Below are 17,962 nucleotides of genomic sequence, written 5' to 3' on the forward strand. Positions count from 1 at the left end.
GCGGGTACTCTGTACTGTTTTACAAACTTGGATTTTACTCTACTCCAACTATTATAGTATTGCACTTTTGCCCCCTGTAAAGTTTGTATTTTCAATTCAAGTCCAAATCCAATTTATTCGTTTACACCATATCAATTAATTACCTAGTTAAAAATTTGGGAAATCACATCGAAAAATGATAACTCGACAATCCACCCTATTTTCATTGAGTTTCATCCCCATCCGTCAACTTCTTAGCAATCTCTTTTGGAATTGGATCTCCCATGAAGCTAACCATGATGCCGATGCAGCAGCAAAGCTAGCCAAATCAAGGTTGTTCGCTAAAGTATGGGTTAATCCCAACCTTATTAGTGTCTATTTTAACTAGCGATTGACTTCCTTGTCCTCACTAAGTTTTCATTATTCTTTGTTGTTGTTTGCCTGGTATTACTACCAAATGTTTCAGTTGTATTTGGTTTATGTACTTGTGACTTCTCCCTATTGAGTTTTTATCTGACGTCTATTGATCCAATTAAAAAAAAAACATACCCAGTTAGTAAAATAGTAAAACTCACAATGAAAATCATGGTCGTATTGTAGGCTTATTACAAAACACTGTTAATTGACTTAACTTTTTGACAGTTTAATTATAGATTAGATTGCCGACTGTATGTAAATAAGAGAGAGTTTGGATGCTCACATACATACTGATACAGATGCAAATATTTTCCAGAAAATTATAAAAGATCGAGACGGAGACGGAGAAGGTAGAAGAAACTAATTTAGGTTAAAAAAAAAATTGGTTCTTTGTGGATAAGCCTATGACAATGTGTATATACCAGCACAAAGAGCCAATATATGTGTGACACATGTGAAAGATAAGATGTTTTGGTCCTGATAGGTCATCAACCTATTTTGTTATAAAGTCAAAATCGAAAAGGTAATGAAATTCCTTGTGGGTAAGTCCGACCCACATAGACTAAGCAATTAAAGACTGAATTGAACTGAAGAAACTAATTGTAAAGACCGAGGCGAATGCAAGACTATCCAGATCGGATTTCCGAGCTTTCAGGTCAAAATGCCCAACCTTACTGAAAAGTGAATCACATTCCTCGACTTTGGTCAACAAAAACTAGCAAGAAGAAAATGGGGTAACTTTTGCAGCCGAATTTCAAGTTTTTAGCCCTCATTTTAGCACCCATTTCATTGAAGCTCCAATTTAGAAACCACTCAACTCCCCAATTTTCGGATATTAAGTTTCCGATTCTCCTTGAGAAGATGAATCAATTCGATGGAACTCACGGTGATGAGGAAAGCCTGGACTAAGCATGACATTTTGCAAAGGCGCCATGAAGATGAGTTGCAAAAGATCGCCACTAAAGCTCAGCTTTACAAAGTCGTGTGAAAGATATGTTGTGATATGTTTGAACTTACCATACATTTGTTACACAATAATTTTCATTGTCGTGATGTATCATTTGTCACATTACACATAATGTCATTCGGTATTTTAAAAGAAATGTTAGGTTTAGATGCTTACATTTCCTAGCAGTACTCCAACACAATCTAAAGCTCTTACTTACGGTCTTCCTTCAATTTGTATGTTCTTTTATTTGATTGGTTTCTATCTTCAATTGATAGAGCACAGAGCCACTAAGACCTCCACCGAATTTTAGGCTTTTAATGATTAATATCAGACCAACTTTCTTCCAATAAAATATAAAAACATGAATAAATTTGTTAGGAGGTGTTGGAGTCGAAATACAAAGCGAGAGTAACCGATCACAGTGCATAAGGAAATTAAGCATAATTCTCAATGCATAGCGAGTAAAGAAGAATATAGGTTAGTTAATGCAAATAAATTATTAATTACGATATCTCTAAATCCACGGAAATAGTTATTTGTAAGTAATAACTATATATCCAGATCACGTTTCTTCACCATCCACAACGAAAATCTTTAGAATTCTAGACACAGAAACAGCACAGTTTGTTGCATCCTCAAGGGTGATGGTCAATTTAGATCTTCTTAGGGTTTGTGTCGGTGTCTCCATATATGGTTAAAAAGGTAAAACGACATATAAAAGCATTCATCTACTTATCCTCTTGTTATAATCGTTAACTTTGTTTTAATGAAGATTGTCGTCTTCCATTCATAATTCTATTCGAGTCAATTTGACGTTACTACAATAAAAAATTATTTTTCAATTATAGGTGGAAAGTCATATTTTTTTTTTACCCTAAAAGTCATATTTCTCATTGAGCGGCAACAAATTAAAAAAACGGCCAATTCTCTCTAAATATAGGATTACAATCCATAGATAAATCAAAGATGATTGTCCATTTGAACTACCTAATGACACATGTTAGATATGGATTGTAGTGCTCACTTCTCAGCCCTCTCTACTTATCATTTGTAGCAGCTTCCTTCATTGCAGTAGCTGCCTCAACATGCTTTTCATGAATGGCTTCATAATGTACTTGTGCCTCATTGAACTTGGTGAGATCGTAGTGTTTTTTACAGAAACCACAATAAAAGTACTTGGTTGGCTGAATAAAAATAATAGAAAAGTCAACGTTGTAAGAACATGATAACGTACAACAATGAAATAAATGAGTTGGCAGTGGAGAGCAAACCTTGGTTGATTTGTTGTTTCAGCGAATTGGCCTTGGATTCTCCATCTCTCTCTCTCTCTCTCTCTGAAACCCTAATTCCCCATCTCGGACTGCCATACCCATTGTGCTTGTAAAGCTTATGGTCGTCCATGCCGAGAGGATAAGGGTTAAGAGAAGTTGCTAGAAGCAATTCAAGGGGATGAAGGAAGCTACCAAAAAGATCGGTTCTCTCCGCAGCCGAATGTCTGTCTCCGAAAGGTAAATGTATCAGCGATATTGTATCTTCTCCGAAAAAAAATTTGGATTTTGTCTCAAGGAAACACTATAGACTCCAAAGCTTTTGATGATCAAGAATGATGTCAGCTAGGATTCCAAGGATTTGGTCCAATACCTCAAATTCAAGATGGCCCATGTCGGAACTTCCATTGTTGGAACACACCACAGCCTGCTCGAAAACATGAGAAGTTTGAGAAGTATCGGGAGAGACATGGAGAAGAGGTAAAGAACTACGGGAAGGAGAAACGTTGCATCATGTTGCTTGCAGATGACGACAAAATTTTTGTAGAGACTCGGGAGCAGATGAAATTTCTCCAATATTGTCCACTTTAGTTGTGCACAATATTTTGTCATGCTAAATATTTCTTCTACAAAATCTTGTCTATTTAGACATGGAGTTGTTTGTTTTGTTCCGGATGGACACATTACAAACTATGTTTATACTTTCTACATATTGAAATACATAAAATCTTTGAAAATAGTTATTGCAAATTATAATTTTGTCACACTAAATATTTCTTCTAAAAAATATTGTCCATTTAGACATGGACTTGTTTGTTTGTTTGTTTTGTTCCGGATGGACACATTACAAACTATGTTTATACTTTCTACATATTGAAATACATAAAATCTTTGAAAATAGTTATTGCAATATAATACAACAATATTTTGTCATGCTAAATATTTCTTTTACAAAATCTTGTCCATTTAGACCAGGAGATGTTTTTGTTTTAATTCCGGATGGAAAAATTACAAATTTTGTGTATTCTATATACATATTGGAATACATAAGATCTTTGGAAATAGTTATTGTAATGTAAAACATTGACCAAAATTTCAAATATCAAGGAATTACTGATGATCCGAAAAGTGGAAATTTCGACATAAATATTAAGAATATATCGATATCAGTAAAAACTCAAGAAAAATGATGGAAATTTGAAGAAAAACATAGAAATTTTATATGAAACTTTTGGAGATGTTTATTTAATGAATTATCTGTTATTAAAAAAAAAAACCTTGAATAAACATTATTACATAGTGAGTCGTAGTAATTTACGGTGACATAGTATATGCTAAGTCGCTAATAATTCTTAAAAATTCACTTTAAACATCTCAATTTTTTTGGATAGGTATAGTTATTCATACACTCTCTCTCTCTATCTCAAGAAGAGGGCGGCTAGGGGCTAGGGTTTCTTTGGGTAAGCTTGGAGGCTCTCGTCCGGCGGCACGCGTGCCGTGCCAGGCTTTTAGCCTTGTCGGTGAGCAGTGAGTGCTACCGGGAGGGGTTATTTTTTTGTTGGCCTTTTCTCAGCCTGTTGCTGAGGCGGCGCAGCTCAAGTCTTGATGAGCTTGCAAGCTTTGTGGTGGTCTTGAGTCTTCTGATCGCTTAAAGGCTCTGGCGGGAGCAGTCTTGTGGTACCGGCATTTTGTCTCTTATTCGGCAGCGGCTGGCAGGATAATGTGAGGTGGGGTTTCGACGGGCTCTTTTGGATCGAAGTTCTCCGATCTGATATTGGTGCTTCGGGACCATGCGGGGAGAAGGTGTTTTAGGGGAAGTGGTGCTGCTTGTCGGCGTGCTGGTGATAATGGAGGAATGAATGGTGGCCGACGGCTACTCGTGGAGGTGGCTAGAGTCTTGTAACCGTGGTGGAGGCGTGGTGGCTGCTGCAGCTTGGAGTTGGCTAGGGTTTGAGTGCTTTTGGGTCTGGGCTTTGCTTTGGGCTCAACTTAATTGTTTTTTGTTATCTCTTTTTTTCTAATAAGGCTCCCTCTTTTACGGGTGTTGGAGTCTTGCATACCTTGTTTCTCGACGTTACAATGTGCCCAAGAATCAGTACTGATGTACACCATGAGGGTCTTAGGTGGATGTACTGATTTTTTTGGTGTTGTAGCTTCTTAGTGTTCAAGGCGTAGTAGTCTAGGCTAGTAGTCATTTTTAATGTGCAGTCAATGTACTACTTGAGCAATGATTGTAATATGAAGGGTGTTTGTACCCCTCATGCTTGACCGAGTGAGGTCGTATGATTTTATATCAATGGATCAGTCTTCCGGTCCGCTAAAAAAAAACACATCTCAAATTTTTTTTTGGATAGAAACCCAATGAGAGACTAAGTCATCACGCCATATATACATATTTTTTGTAGGCGCAGATTCGGTTAACACTCCAAAACTAAACCGATGGAACCGAGTCCACCCTAATACGGAGTATGCGAGATGGAGGCATTTGTATAGGTTACCTAGATAGTGGATTGTAAGCTTTGTTCTACTAAGGAAACCCGTTGATTTTAAGCACCTGTGGATCCAATTGATCCAAATGATAGTTCAAATAGACCCTTGAGAGGATAAGCAAAAGCAGTGATAAAGATTAAGATAAAAATTAACATTGAACACTACCGCTGAGCTGAAAAATTTACCCACTGTCCTAAAAATAAATGGAAAATGAATCAGATGCATCAGCGATAGAGCTCTTTATGATTATAAAATCACATTATTCAAGAATAAGGAAGAGCTGCAGCTATGAAGACGAGTCATTGACAGTACTGTCATGATGTCTGTTTAGCAGAAATTACCCTGTCCAAGGTCTCGTCTGGGACTTTGATCCCAGTGGTCTCCAAGTCTGCAACAATGGCAACGGCTGCATCCAGCTCTCCAAGATCAAGGCATAGCGAGATAATTTCATCATAGAGTGGACTGCAAAAAATGAGAACAAAACAAGATGTAAAACTCCAATATATAGAATCAAGCAGCTTGTAGCAAACATAGATGTGTCAATGAATGTGTTAAAATGATGCATAACTGGATCATTACATGAAGTTCTTAATCAAACCGGTTCATTACTTTTTAAATGGGGTATTCTTGTGACCATTCCCTAGGATCCTGTAACTTATTAAAGCTGCCTAATCAAATTTCATATCACCATCAACCCGAGATGTTCCTTGTTTAACAATTCATCTATTCAGAAAATAACACATCTGGACTCTGGAGACCAAACGTCCAAGAACAATGATTAAGCTTGTAGATCAAGAATCTCTCTTTTTACTTCTGACTTCCCCAAATTATGAAACATGGTCTTACCTGCCAAATACATAGCCAAGACAATGTGTAGTCTGTAAGATCTTCAAGAAAGCTGAAGGGAGAGGAGCCTTTATGGCTGCACGCAAAATCATGGCACAATCCCCAATTGTGGGTGTTCCCCCCAATTCCATAACCTGAAATGAGCCCAGTTTCTTCAAATAGTACTCTAGAATGAGTGTTTTGAATTTAACTTTGTGAAGCATAGGTAATGCGAAACAGCTAATGAGGAAAGGAAACCTAGCATTGCAGGTGGAAGAGTACAAATATTAGAACTTGCCTTGAGCATAACTTTAATTGCCAACTCAACTTCCCATTCTTGTGACCATCTTCTTGGAGGTCTATTCTTGTATTCTCTCTCCCATGTCCAACCCCAAGCATCAGCGATTGTATACATGTCAGATTCATCAAAGATACTCCTTTTCCTCAGCTCCTTAAATGCCTCAAAGATATCCTCAGGAAACCAGTCATCATCAGCATCATCCTGCATCCATGTGCAAACTGTGTATAAATATATATATTTCTGAATTACCTCTCCTAAGGTAGAAGTTTAATCCCTAAAAGTAAATTATGGTGCAATCATTCTAAAGATGGTGAAAATTGGAAAATAAAGATTAGATGCTGGCATACACAAGTACAGAATCCCAATGAGGATCATATCAAGATTATAGTAATACAATAATCAGCACTCAAAAGTCAAAACTATTGAGAAGGGTTCATGTCAACAGATAAAAAAAATTAATAATAAAAAAATATACTTTTTAGGTGTCATTTGGTAAAATTTCATTGGTGCCATCGAGACCCGTGATTGAATTTACCCCTCACCAAGGGTATGTAGGGAGCAAGTCTTCCAATGGACCAGAACTGAGAAAGAATCTTGGTGGCCTATTACTGTTTGAATCCTCAGGGTGACTAAAACTGAAAGTCTATATACAAAAAGAGCTCCCAGTCCTAAGATTTTCTGTTTCCCAGAAACAAAACTAGAGAATATGCTGAAATATTAAGTTGATGAGTTGCCTATCCTTAATGCCCAAGAAAAGGGATGCAAAGCATAGACTATTATGTCATACCTCAGCTGATATTCTTCGAGAAGCTCTTCTCCTTGACTTTTTAGATGATGTACTCGTCTGGTCAGAATCTTTTAACAATTGTACTCCAATCATTTGAAGAGGCTTCTTAGCTTCATTTTCCTTTTGCTTCACCCTTTCTACATCTTGTCTCTCAGCTTGTTCTACTTCTACCCCCGCCTCTACTTCCTCCTCCTCCTCTTCATCGTCGTCATCGTCATCATTATCATTATTGTCATCCTCATCCTCATCGTCAGCTTCCTCAGCCTCATCATCTTCAACCTCTTTCGCCACATCTACAACATTGACACTATCTGTGACATCTAGAGGTTCAAATTTGCCACTATCTAATTGCTTTTCCTGATCGCTGCTGAAGCCTTCTCCAAGGAAACGGCGTTTCCAGAACTCTGTATTCCCTTCTTCCAGCTTGATCCTTGAGATTAGTTCATCCAGCTCTTCATCAACCTGAGGGTAAAATTATGTTTTGACCATCAGTCTATTGTGAAATCTCAAATGCAGCAAGAAGAAAGAAAGGAAGAGATTGGTTTCCCAGACAGTCACGTAACACCCTAGCTAGAAAAACATGACATAAATTAATTTACCTCTTCTTCCTCCTCCTCCACAGGAGGAACCCAGAGGGGTCGACCACGAGAGCGATTTATTCTCCTTGCTTTTTGGACTCGCTGGTAAAGCACATTTCTAGTTCCATCAGTTGGCAGATCCTGAGCTTCTAGTTCTTCCTTCAGTTCAGATACTACCATCTTACTAGCAGCTTTGGGCTTTAAAACACTCTGGTCAGGACCCTTTATGATCTTCCTTAACCTATTCTCTACTCTAATATAATCTGATTCAGATGCATCCCCTAAAGCTGCAAGTCCTTCATTCTGTAAAGTTCTCAAGAGCTTTCTGTGGTGTGTCTTCCAATCCTCAAGACACCGTTGTTTGAATGAGGTTTCCATAGGGTTAGAATATATAAAACCATCAGCGTCAGGATCTAGTGGAGTTTTCCCTCTTCGAGGCACCCATCGCTTGCGTTCACCAGTAAGCCCTCCCTCTGCAATGTACCTGTTTGATGAACATATCAGTCAAGAACACCATAACAAGGTTATATCTGTACTTGTGTGTTTGACTGTTTTCTGAAGTTTCAGTGTGGGGTCCTAATTACACACAGCATGAAAGTGAGAGAAAAAAAAATGAAACATAACAAATCAAAGCACTTTAACCAAAACAGTACATCAAGTATAAGAAAAGCAAAAGAAGAAAGGAGAGGACGAAGGGAAGCCAACGTTATAAACTATCAAAACACAAGCACAGACCTGGCCATGTAATCAATCTCATATCCAAGTTCAGCTTCCTCTTGCAAAGGTTCAATCCATGAGCTCACCAGGGTTCGATACTTTCTGCTCAATATCATGGCTCGCGGTGGAATTGGTTGGTTGTCTTGGGCCATGGCTTCTAAAGCTTCTAGCAACTCAACCACTCTTCCTAAAATAAAACATAACAATAACATAACCATCAAGCAAGTAATAAACTGTTGAATCTCAGAATGGAAGTCCGTAATATAGGTTCACTGTGAAATCAATACCAACATGCAGCAATAGTATGATAGGTTACTCACACCACAAGTCAACATGGTGAACCTTCAGAATAGCTACAATCCTTCTATTTCTGATCATTAATGGTTATAAACCAAATCATGTAGGACATGAAAATAAAAAAAATCACTAGAATCAAATAAAAACTTAAAAGGACTAAATGTTTGAATACAAACTAAATCCATTGCCTTATTAGTGCCAGGAAATGTAATCATATGATCTGATGTTGATCAACGAGATGCTATAAGCACCACTTGACTTCTATAATTAATCAACTTAATTTGTTCTGCATGCTACACAAAACAACAGATGTGCTGAAATAAGGTTGCTTTTGCAACACAACCTATGAAATTAAATGAATTGACCACTCTAGAAATCACTTCAACAATTTTGACCTCAGTCAAGTGTACACTTTAAGGCTACAACATTTAATAAATATAAAATACAAAGTAAAAAAAAATTAACAGAAATCATCTTATCTACTGAAATCATTGGCCATCATATATGAAAACAAAAATTTTGATACCTTTGTTAGGAAGAATAAATAAAAAATATGGATACCTTCTCGACATAAAGCTCGAAGATACAAAGATAAGGGGTCCCCAAAGTTTCCTTCATTATGTAAAACTTTTGTCCCTCCTTCAAAAAATTTGAGAGCACGAAAATGCCGTATTGCTTCTCGCACCACACAATACTTGGTAAAGCACTCAATCAGCAACCTGTACATCAAGGCAAAAAAGAAAAGAAAAAAGAATATCTTGTAAATAAGATACAATGTTAACAAATAATGTTAAGTAATCTCTGCATGCAAGCCCCAAAGAAAAGAAACAATTGAGAAAACAAAACTATAAGACACTGTTGGCAGCCAAAGCTTGACAATTAATCAAAGGTCGATAGTCCCACATATACTGACAAATGGCTTTAAGCAGCAGATTGAGTCTCTAAACTACTGGATATAATTCCAGATAGTTTAGCCCTGACTTTGGCATTATAGACCTCTAGCTAGGCCTAATTTGGTCTTACAAATTCAAGACTGATCTTGTAAAAAGTCTTCAGGTTTAGAACTCTCTAACTTTTGTTCCGAAGTGCAGTACAAATCCAATTATCTTGGTGTCAGTACGTGATAGTATGGAAACTGAAGAGGGATTTGACTAAAATCAATTGGGACAAATGCCCTTCAATAGAAGGCCAATTAAGGTCATCCCTGGTAAATTTAAATTCTGAACAATGCCAAGAGAACTCACTGTGAACTATAATGGCTTGTGACATTTAAAAGGTTTTAGACAAAAAAAGAAACACCATTAACATTTACATGAGTACTTACGCATAGGTTTTCACATTAGGCTGCAAACGCTTGTGGTCTTCAACCATCAGGCCAAGTAACTCAGCAACATCTTGCACTCTACATTATCATTTTGAAACTCTGAGGGAAGGACCAGTATCATAATAGAAACCAAAGTATATTGAATCTTTAAATTGAAACAACAACGAATTTGTCAGAACTCCACATTATTAGACAAGAAAAATTGAAAGAATACAGGATGAAACATAGAATTTCAAAATTTGATCTCTCAAAGAATGAACTTTGCTTTGGAACAACAACTATGAGTCAGCAGTACATTGTCTCTTAAGCAATGGTACAAAGCCAAGAGACTAATCCTTTAATCAGTGTCTTATATCTATCATATCATACTTCTATCCATGAAAATTAAGAAATGCATGGACTAGTAAACAAATTTATCCATATGACACCAAGCTGACTGCTATATTAGATTCACATTGTTATTCAGTCCATTGCATGAAAATCTGTCATATTCATTTCATAACTTGAGATTGCCTCCTACAGAATGCTACAGGTTACAAGTATTCATAACTCATAAAGAAGCAGTAATTACTTGTGACTACAGAAACTACCTATCATAAGATTCAGCTCTGGTATATGCTTGAATCACCCAATTATATGTCTCTGTATCAGGTTTCATGTATTCTGTTTTGTAAAGAAAACTATAAGTATAAACCCTGAAGAACAGAAAACAAAGGCTTTTGAGAAGTATTAAACTAAAAGAAACATAAATATAACCCTGCAGCCAGCAATATATAGAAATCATATATAGACACAAGAACCAATAAAGTTTTAAAGAAAACAAAATAAAAACAAACCTTCTCCATACTGCATGTTCTCAAACGTAGCAAAAGCTATTTCAGGAATTCCACAAGTAGCCTTCAACATTCAAAAGGAAAAGTATCAGCGCTACACATGTTTGCAGTAACTAACATATTGACATTCTATACCAACTGTCAGCTACTATAATTACGATCATGAGCTTGTAAAGAAAATCTGTTTTTGTTCACAGAGGTATGATCCTCTAGAACAGATCCTGTTCAAGTAAGGTCATTTCTTTTCTCTAATCTGTTTCAAGAACATATCTAATCCACGAAACTAATTAAAGGGATACTGTGTTCAGATAAAAGTACGCATCCACACCTGCACACTAAGAAGGCAATTGAAATGAAAAGTTGTTGCCATCCGCCCAGCTGCCTCCATCTCATAAGAAATTTCCAATGCATTAGAATGATCCCCGACTTTACAGTCCTCCACTATAAGAAGATCATACACCTCATCCGTAGCTCTCAGCCCACCTTTGGCACCCTTCAAGAACACCCTGTTGGCATCTTCCAAATAGCGTGTCCGAACAAGCTCCTCTGTCCACAACACTCATATAAGAAAACCCGACGATAATCAACAATGTGCAACTTATCAAAACAACAGTATATACCAACGAGAAGCATCCAAGCTTGGCGAATGTCGTAATTTAATTTCTCCATGGCTGCAAGGATTTCCAGTCCCCTCGTAGCTCGACCCTTTGAGCCAAACAACCTAATCAAGGCGATGAACGTTTCGTGGAGAGGACGAAGCCCCGAACTGAGCTCCCTTCTCAACGTTTGCATCTACAGTAATTTCCACACACTCGAACAATTTCAATCCATAGGAACAGATTATCACAGTGACAATCACAAAGAAGTAAAATCACATGAAGTAAAAACTCGAAATGTTACCGCGGACTCGGCGTCGCCGTTCATGGCGTGAGCGACGACCAATCCGTGGAAGGAGCGGGGGCCGGGGGTGAGGCCGGCGGCGACCATGTCGTAGATGACGTCGGAGACGCCGACGGCGTCGCGGTTGCGGGCCCGGGACATGAGCTCCTCCATGAAGGTGAAGCGGAGGCTCTTCTCGGCGGCGGAGGAGGAGGATAAGGGCGAGGAGGACGGGGAGGAGTCATCGTCGCCGCGCTTCGGCTGCCGCTTCTTGCGTCGGGTGCGCTTTTCGGGGGCGGAGACGGCGGCGGAGGCGCGGAGGGTTACGGAAGCGGAAACGGCGTCGTTTGGGTGGTGGAATTTGGAGGGGAAAGTAGGGAGGGAGAGGAAGAGAGTGGACATTTGGAGAGCATAGGGGAAGAGTGTGAGAGTTGGATAAGGTAACACTAACAAGGCGGGTTTTTCCTTTTTCTGCGCAAAACGGCTGAGCGGGAGAGAGAGGGTTTAACCGGTTTTTTTTTTTTTCTTTCTTTTTTCGGACAAAGGGGTTTAACGGTTTTTCAATATTTTTTGAGTTTTGGGCCTTTTGGGCTTCTATTTTCGCCACTCGATAGTCGCCATGTAAGTTCATGATCGGAACTATTATTTTCCTAGTGTGTCTAATAAAATTATCTATAATTAACTACGTGATGTGATAAGGTTGGTCGAGTGGTTTAGCATGGAACTCTAATGTCTAGAGTTCGAGTCTCAACTCCTACCAGTTTGTGGCTAATAGGTTTCAGGGGCCTTTGTGGCGGAGATAATTAGTTTGTCTTTACCGAAATGCCCTCGTAGACTAGGTGGGTATATTACTAACTCGCTAACATTAGCGAGAAGGCTTGCTACCTCACCCCCAATCAAACAACTATAGTTGACTGTATGGAGAGTTTTTTGCATAGGGACATAACTAGTGAATATTTTCGATGATTGAATTGCATTATATGGTAACCGAAAAAGATAAAAGTCTCGATTATATTCCTTTTGCGACAATCTATTATGGATTCACCAACCAAAGATCAATGTAATGATGTAAGCTTACATGTACTCAATTATTGGTGGGTATAACTAAATGGGGAAAAAGAATTATCACATATCGTCTGAAATGAAAGTAAACTTGCATAGATGTATAAATAAAATGAGAAGATAATCTTATTAATTATTATTTTTTCCGCCATTACAGAGTTGATGTAACGAATAAAGGTATACAGTGATCGGTTGAAAAAATTCACGATACATACCATGAATTGATTAATCATTGTCTCCCTGTTCTTTCTCCCTCTCCCTCTCCCTCTCCCAATCTCTCTAGTTATCGTTTATTTCTTGAAGAATGGAGGTAACATATTCAGGAGTTAGAGGCTTTTCATAGCAAGAATCTGCGCCCGCTTCATTGAAAACTTGTTTTGCAAAATCAAGATCACGAGAAGTGACACCAACAATATGGCCTTCAAAACCCATTGCTCGTAGTTCCTTCGTTGCCTAACAAATCCAATCATTCAAGACAAAACTTACATAACACATAAATAGCTAGGGATAATGTCTAACACCAAGCAATGAGTTGATTTTGTGACGACAAACCTCGAGTCCATTCATAACAGGCATCTCCATATCCATGAGAACAACATCAAAACTAGCTCCCGAGCGAAAGAGATCGATTGCTTCCTTTCCATTCCCCGCAACATGACTTTCACATTTGAATCGTTTTAGGAGCATACGGTGGCGCATCTGAGTGACTCGGTCATCCTCCACGATGAGTGCATATATTTTCTTTTCTCCGACCATCATCTTTTGCTGCTCAACTTCAGGAGTACGTAAAACCAGAAATGACATTAGTTAGAGGTAGATTTGTCGCAGTGATAATACAAGAAATCAAAAGGAAAATTTGAATCACACCTTAACGACTTGCTGAAAAATGGCCAAGTAGGAATTTTCTGATGCCTATATGCTCAGACAAGGCTTGTATATATAGTAGAAATGAAAGTTAAAGAGGTTGCAACTTTTTTGTGAGTAAAGATTCTCTCAAATCCACTCTCATTTTGTTTCTTTAACTTTTTAAGTGAAGAATGTCGTGTGGTTAAAAGAAGATCGACCGGCGCCCATAGGTTAAAGATGGAGATACAACAAAATGCAAAAAGAAAAGTTCTTAACTTTTCATTTTTAGATTACAAATTATATCATTCACGTCGTTGTCTGCATTTTCATGTGGACAAAATCTAACATTTCAGTTCCCGCAACTTCTTTTTTATTTTATATTTCTAAAAAGAGTCTCATTTTTAGATTTTTAAGCGTATCATATATAGACATGTTTAAACCATATCCGATCTGACAGTCGTATTTTTTTTTTTTTGAATATGATTTAATGTTATTAGATATCAAAGTCATGAAAACATGCGAGAGTCTAACATACACTTACATAAGAATCTGGTGAAACCGGATAAATCTATCTAAGCGAATACTAAACTCATTAAAATCTAAAGGGACGCTCGCCAGAAAGCAAGCCTAAAACGAGCAAGAACAACCACTCTATTCTAAGAAAAAATCATTCATCTAGTATAATTTGTCAGCACGTCATTGTGGTACAAATAACAACTGGAAACATCTTAGAACAACTCGTAGAGACTATTCCAACTCTAGAAGGCTTGTAACAAGATGTCTAATAGCATAGACTTAAGAAAATACTAGCTCCTCCCCCTTAGGGTTGGAGCCAGCACCATCCTTAGCCTCTTCAAGAGCCAACAACTTAGGCAACAGGTTGGTCTTGCTCTTCTTGTCCAATGCAACTGTAGAGGACTCAACCAGCCCAAGCTTGAGCTCAAGTCTAGGCCCGAAGGCCCAACTGCCCCTTAGTCCAAGTTTAAGCCCCGGCTCAACAACCCAAGCCCAATTCTCATACCTACTTAAATGGGCCCAGGTATGCCCATGTGATCCAGGCCCAGGCCCAGAGGTCCAAACCCAGACAAGGACGCTGGTTCGAGCATCCTGTCCCCACCAGCCTATCGCCGCTGCCGTCTCCACCCTGTCTGGGGGTCGTCCACCCCAGGCAGCCATCCTCAAAAGCAGCACTGCACTACCGCACCAACGCCTACAGATCGGTAGCACTCCAACGCCGATTGTCGATCGCCTTGACCTTGACCTCGACTTCACCCAGTCAGTATGAAAATCCGACCCTCTAACCCGCCGGCACTCGTCCAACATCGCAGTGATTAGTCTTTCACCCAGACCCCAGTCACGGCGGTATCAGTTCGACGTACCTACAGCTGATCTGCCTCGATTCACATTGCCAAGACCCGGCCACCAAGATCCTAGAACAATCAGATCTTTTCGAAACCCCTACCACCACCAAACATACCCTAAGATCTGCAACGCAAGAACCTACGACACGGCTCGCCTGTGAAGACGACCACGTCGCCGCCACAGTACTCTGCTCAGAAACCCTAGGGCTCTGCTCTAATTAATCCCCTTAATAATATTGTTCTTCCTGATTCTCCTGACAGTCGTGTGAATATACAAGAAATTCAAGTTTACTATTTTTGCACATAAAACTCTTTAGAAAAAAAAAAAAAGTACATTTGTATATATAATGTGTGTAATTATCCAAATTGAATCGGATCAACTAAAATTCTTATTATTTATGTTAACTGAACATATCATCAAATTCAGATCATATTAGATTCATATTAATCGCAAAGTTCGTTTCTTATTATTGCACTCGGATCACAATCCGGTTAATCGAAGAATCAAATTTGTAAACACGAGTAAAAGTATTCTTTTCCTATTCTTTTGTTTGTAAACTAACTGAAAAGTGTGCAATATCTCAAAGTGACGAGGATTGATCATTAATTAGGGTCTTAGACAATTTATTGCAATGCATGCAGACTGAAATTACACAATTGTAGCTAGATTAACTCCATGGGAGAGATAGTAAATTACAACTTGAAATTATTACATATAATAAATGCATATAATTTGTTCGAGAAATTGAAGTAAAATTTATTGATTTGATCATCGATCAAGTAGTAGAGTCCAGGGCCATGATTGTGCTGAGGTTCATGGGGCTCATGTAGCGAATTGAGCCGCTATTCATCTTCTGCACAATAATTCTATTAGCCTTCTCAGATGGGTGGAAGGCGTCCCAAAACGCATAGAGAGCTCTGTTGGGGCACAAGTTGGACAGAAATGTGCAGAGACCGACTCCATTGTAGGGTCCTTGCCCGCAACATGCAACCTTGGAATTAGTAAACCCTAACAACGATACACAAACGATCGAGTTAATTTATAATCAATGCAATAATTTACATCTTAGATTAACTACGTAAATACATAAATACCAAATGCTCGAGGGTTGTTGATGAAATCCAGATGCATTTGTCCATTATTTGCAGAAATGAAAACGTCTTTCCCAAGTTTCTTGTTGAGTCCTTTCAACATTTGATCGAGTTGCGGATTGTACAAGGCACCGGCTCGTTGAACTTCAGCTGAGCATCCACCGTTCGTGGCTCTAGTCGCCAATTCTCCGGGGACACATCCCATTGCTCCGGTACCAGTCACCAGAATCCTACGTGGTCCTAGCTTATACAAGTTCTGCATGTGATCCCAAATATTATTAATTATCCGATACATTATTAAATATATAGATCACAAAGATTTAGTTTAACTTATAGGTGCTAGCTTTACCATCAAAAGTTTCTCGTACTCGGATATGACATACTTGACATATCTTGGGAGGGGAAGTTGGCGAGATCGAGCGGAGGAAGGGCCCAAATAGTAGTTGTTGACGAAATCATTGCCGCCGACAGTGATAAGGACGAGGGATTGTTCTATGAGTCTTTTGGCTTGGTCACGTCCGATGAGAGCCTGCACTCTTCTCTGGTATTCTTGGAAGTACGCTAGTTGTATAGGCATTCGGAGTATATTTAGCTGCAACCACAACCCATTTAGAATTAGGGTTCAGTAGTTATGGGCTAATGGTGCAAAGCAAGCATGCGTCCTTAATTAGTAAGTTAGAAGTCACTTACAAACTGAATTCCGGTGTCATTGAGAATTCCAACCCCGGCTGAAGCGAAGTTGGCACCAATAAGTAGCCTTCTTCCATTTAGATCCGGACTCAAGTATGGCAATGGCGGTTCCACTGACCCAATTTTCTGACCTGATCATCATGCGACGTGGTGTGAGATTACAGGCAATGTACCATCTATATATCAACTAGAAATTAACGACTAATTAATGTTTGAGAGACTCAACTGATGATGTCCGCAATGTTAAGGCCATTGGAGAATCTGCCGGAGGGGCGGTGTGTCGGAGAATCAATGCCGTAGGGGTAAGAGTCGGCACGAGCACTGGTGATCAGATAGTTGTTGTTGCCATTATCAACCAGTGAATCACCAAAAACAAAGAAAGCTCGGGCCGCTTCTGCTTGAGGAGCAAGGTAAATGGTTCCCAAGAATGGCAAAAAGATCAGACAACATATAGTCGTCACTGAATTTGATAATGAATAGGTGGCCATTAATTGGATCATCAAATCTGAATGACTCACCAATGTATATTAGTTATCTATACATGTACTCTGTATGAACAATATTTCTGAGGGTCACTGGCCTTTATATATATAGAGGCTGTGCCTTGAGTCTTAGGTTCGTGGCTTCCATTCCACCACAGCTTATGGAATCAATTATAATTGAAAAGTACAATATGAAAGCAAATTTACTTTTTACGACGCAAGCATGTGTACAGTAGTAAGTTAAATTGTTGCCTTGAAATTTTATTGGCATGTACAGGTAGAAATATAAATATATATATGAAGTTTTGAAAACCTCTAGCACACTAGCACCCACCCAGAGATGCATGAGGGGAAGAAGGTATAAAGAAAACTTTTCTTGCTAATATCTGATGGCATCATGTGACGTTCATAATTAAACTGGCCGGGGTTAGATCCATCATTGATGTACAAACCCAAGGCCCCTAGCTAACTACAACCTAAAAGTTTCTTCCACCGCCCCAAAACTCGATCTAGCTACCTGCTACCTACAGCGCAGTAAGTAATATTACTTTGCTTTGTAAAATAAAGAAATTAATTACTAGAGAGTAAATTGGACAGATACAACTAGAAGCCAGAGTAAATAGCAAAAATAACCAGAAGCCAGAGCATTTCACATGTGTCGAAAGAATATATTTTGGGTCTAGAAAGCCTTTAGGTTTCCTTTAACAAAGTCTAAAAAAAAAAAAAAAAAAAAACCACCAGAGTAAATAAGAAAAATAAGTTCAATTCCCTGAAAGTGGAGAGTA

General features: G+C 38.7%; 3 protein-coding genes across 4 annotated transcripts; all 3 read right to left on the reverse strand.

Annotated features, from left to right (window-relative positions):
• Positions 1–5,217: 5,217 nt before the first annotated feature.
• On the reverse strand, positions 5,218–12,130 carry LOC112193340. 2 transcript variants are annotated; one of them, XM_024333442.2, is made up of 13 exons: positions 11,666–12,129; positions 11,386–11,557; positions 11,094–11,311; positions 10,769–10,829; positions 10,523–10,595; positions 9,933–10,010; positions 9,170–9,327; positions 8,330–8,498; positions 7,616–8,078; positions 7,017–7,478; positions 6,227–6,430; positions 5,950–6,083; positions 5,218–5,565 (listed from the first exon to the last, which is right to left on the reverse strand). In XM_024333442.2, the coding sequence occupies exons 1-13, from the start codon at positions 12,044–12,046 to the stop codon at positions 5,418–5,420; spliced, it is 2,721 nt and encodes a 906-aa protein (XP_024189210.1). In that variant the 5' UTR covers positions 12,047–12,129; the 3' UTR covers positions 5,218–5,417. The 2 variants fall into 2 exon arrangements, with proteins under 2 accessions (XP_024189210.1, XP_040373186.1); XM_040517252.1 differs by lacking the exons at positions 5,218–5,565; positions 5,950–6,083 and having other exon boundaries at positions 6,238–6,447; positions 11,666–12,130.
• A 769-nt stretch (positions 12,131–12,899) lies between these two features.
• LOC112191946 (two-component response regulator 24) lies at positions 12,900–13,601 on the reverse strand. Its single transcript, XM_024331438.2, has 3 exons — positions 13,574–13,601; positions 13,259–13,479; positions 12,900–13,159 (listed from the first exon to the last, which is right to left on the reverse strand). The coding sequence occupies exons 2-3, from the start codon at positions 13,463–13,465 to the stop codon at positions 12,986–12,988; spliced, it is 381 nt and encodes a 126-aa protein (XP_024187206.1). The 5' UTR covers positions 13,466–13,479; positions 13,574–13,601; the 3' UTR covers positions 12,900–12,985.
• Positions 13,602–15,502: 1,901 nt separating this feature from the next.
• On the reverse strand, positions 15,503–17,309 carry LOC112193906 (GDSL esterase/lipase At5g18430). The gene is made up of 5 exons (XM_024334169.2): positions 16,922–17,309; positions 16,696–16,826; positions 16,355–16,597; positions 16,009–16,261; positions 15,503–15,922 (listed from the first exon to the last, which is right to left on the reverse strand). Exons 1-5 carry the CDS (start codon positions 17,193–17,195, stop codon positions 15,690–15,692), a joined length of 1,134 nt encoding a protein of 377 aa, XP_024189937.1. The 5' UTR covers positions 17,196–17,309; the 3' UTR covers positions 15,503–15,689.
• Between the last annotated feature and the right edge of the window lie 653 nt (positions 17,310–17,962).

The sequence above is a fragment of the Rosa chinensis genome, chromosome 3 (assembly GCF_002994745.2).
Source record: "Rosa chinensis cultivar Old Blush chromosome 3, RchiOBHm-V2, whole genome shotgun sequence".
Lineage (NCBI taxonomy): Eukaryota > Viridiplantae > Streptophyta > Magnoliopsida > Rosales > Rosaceae > Rosa > Rosa chinensis.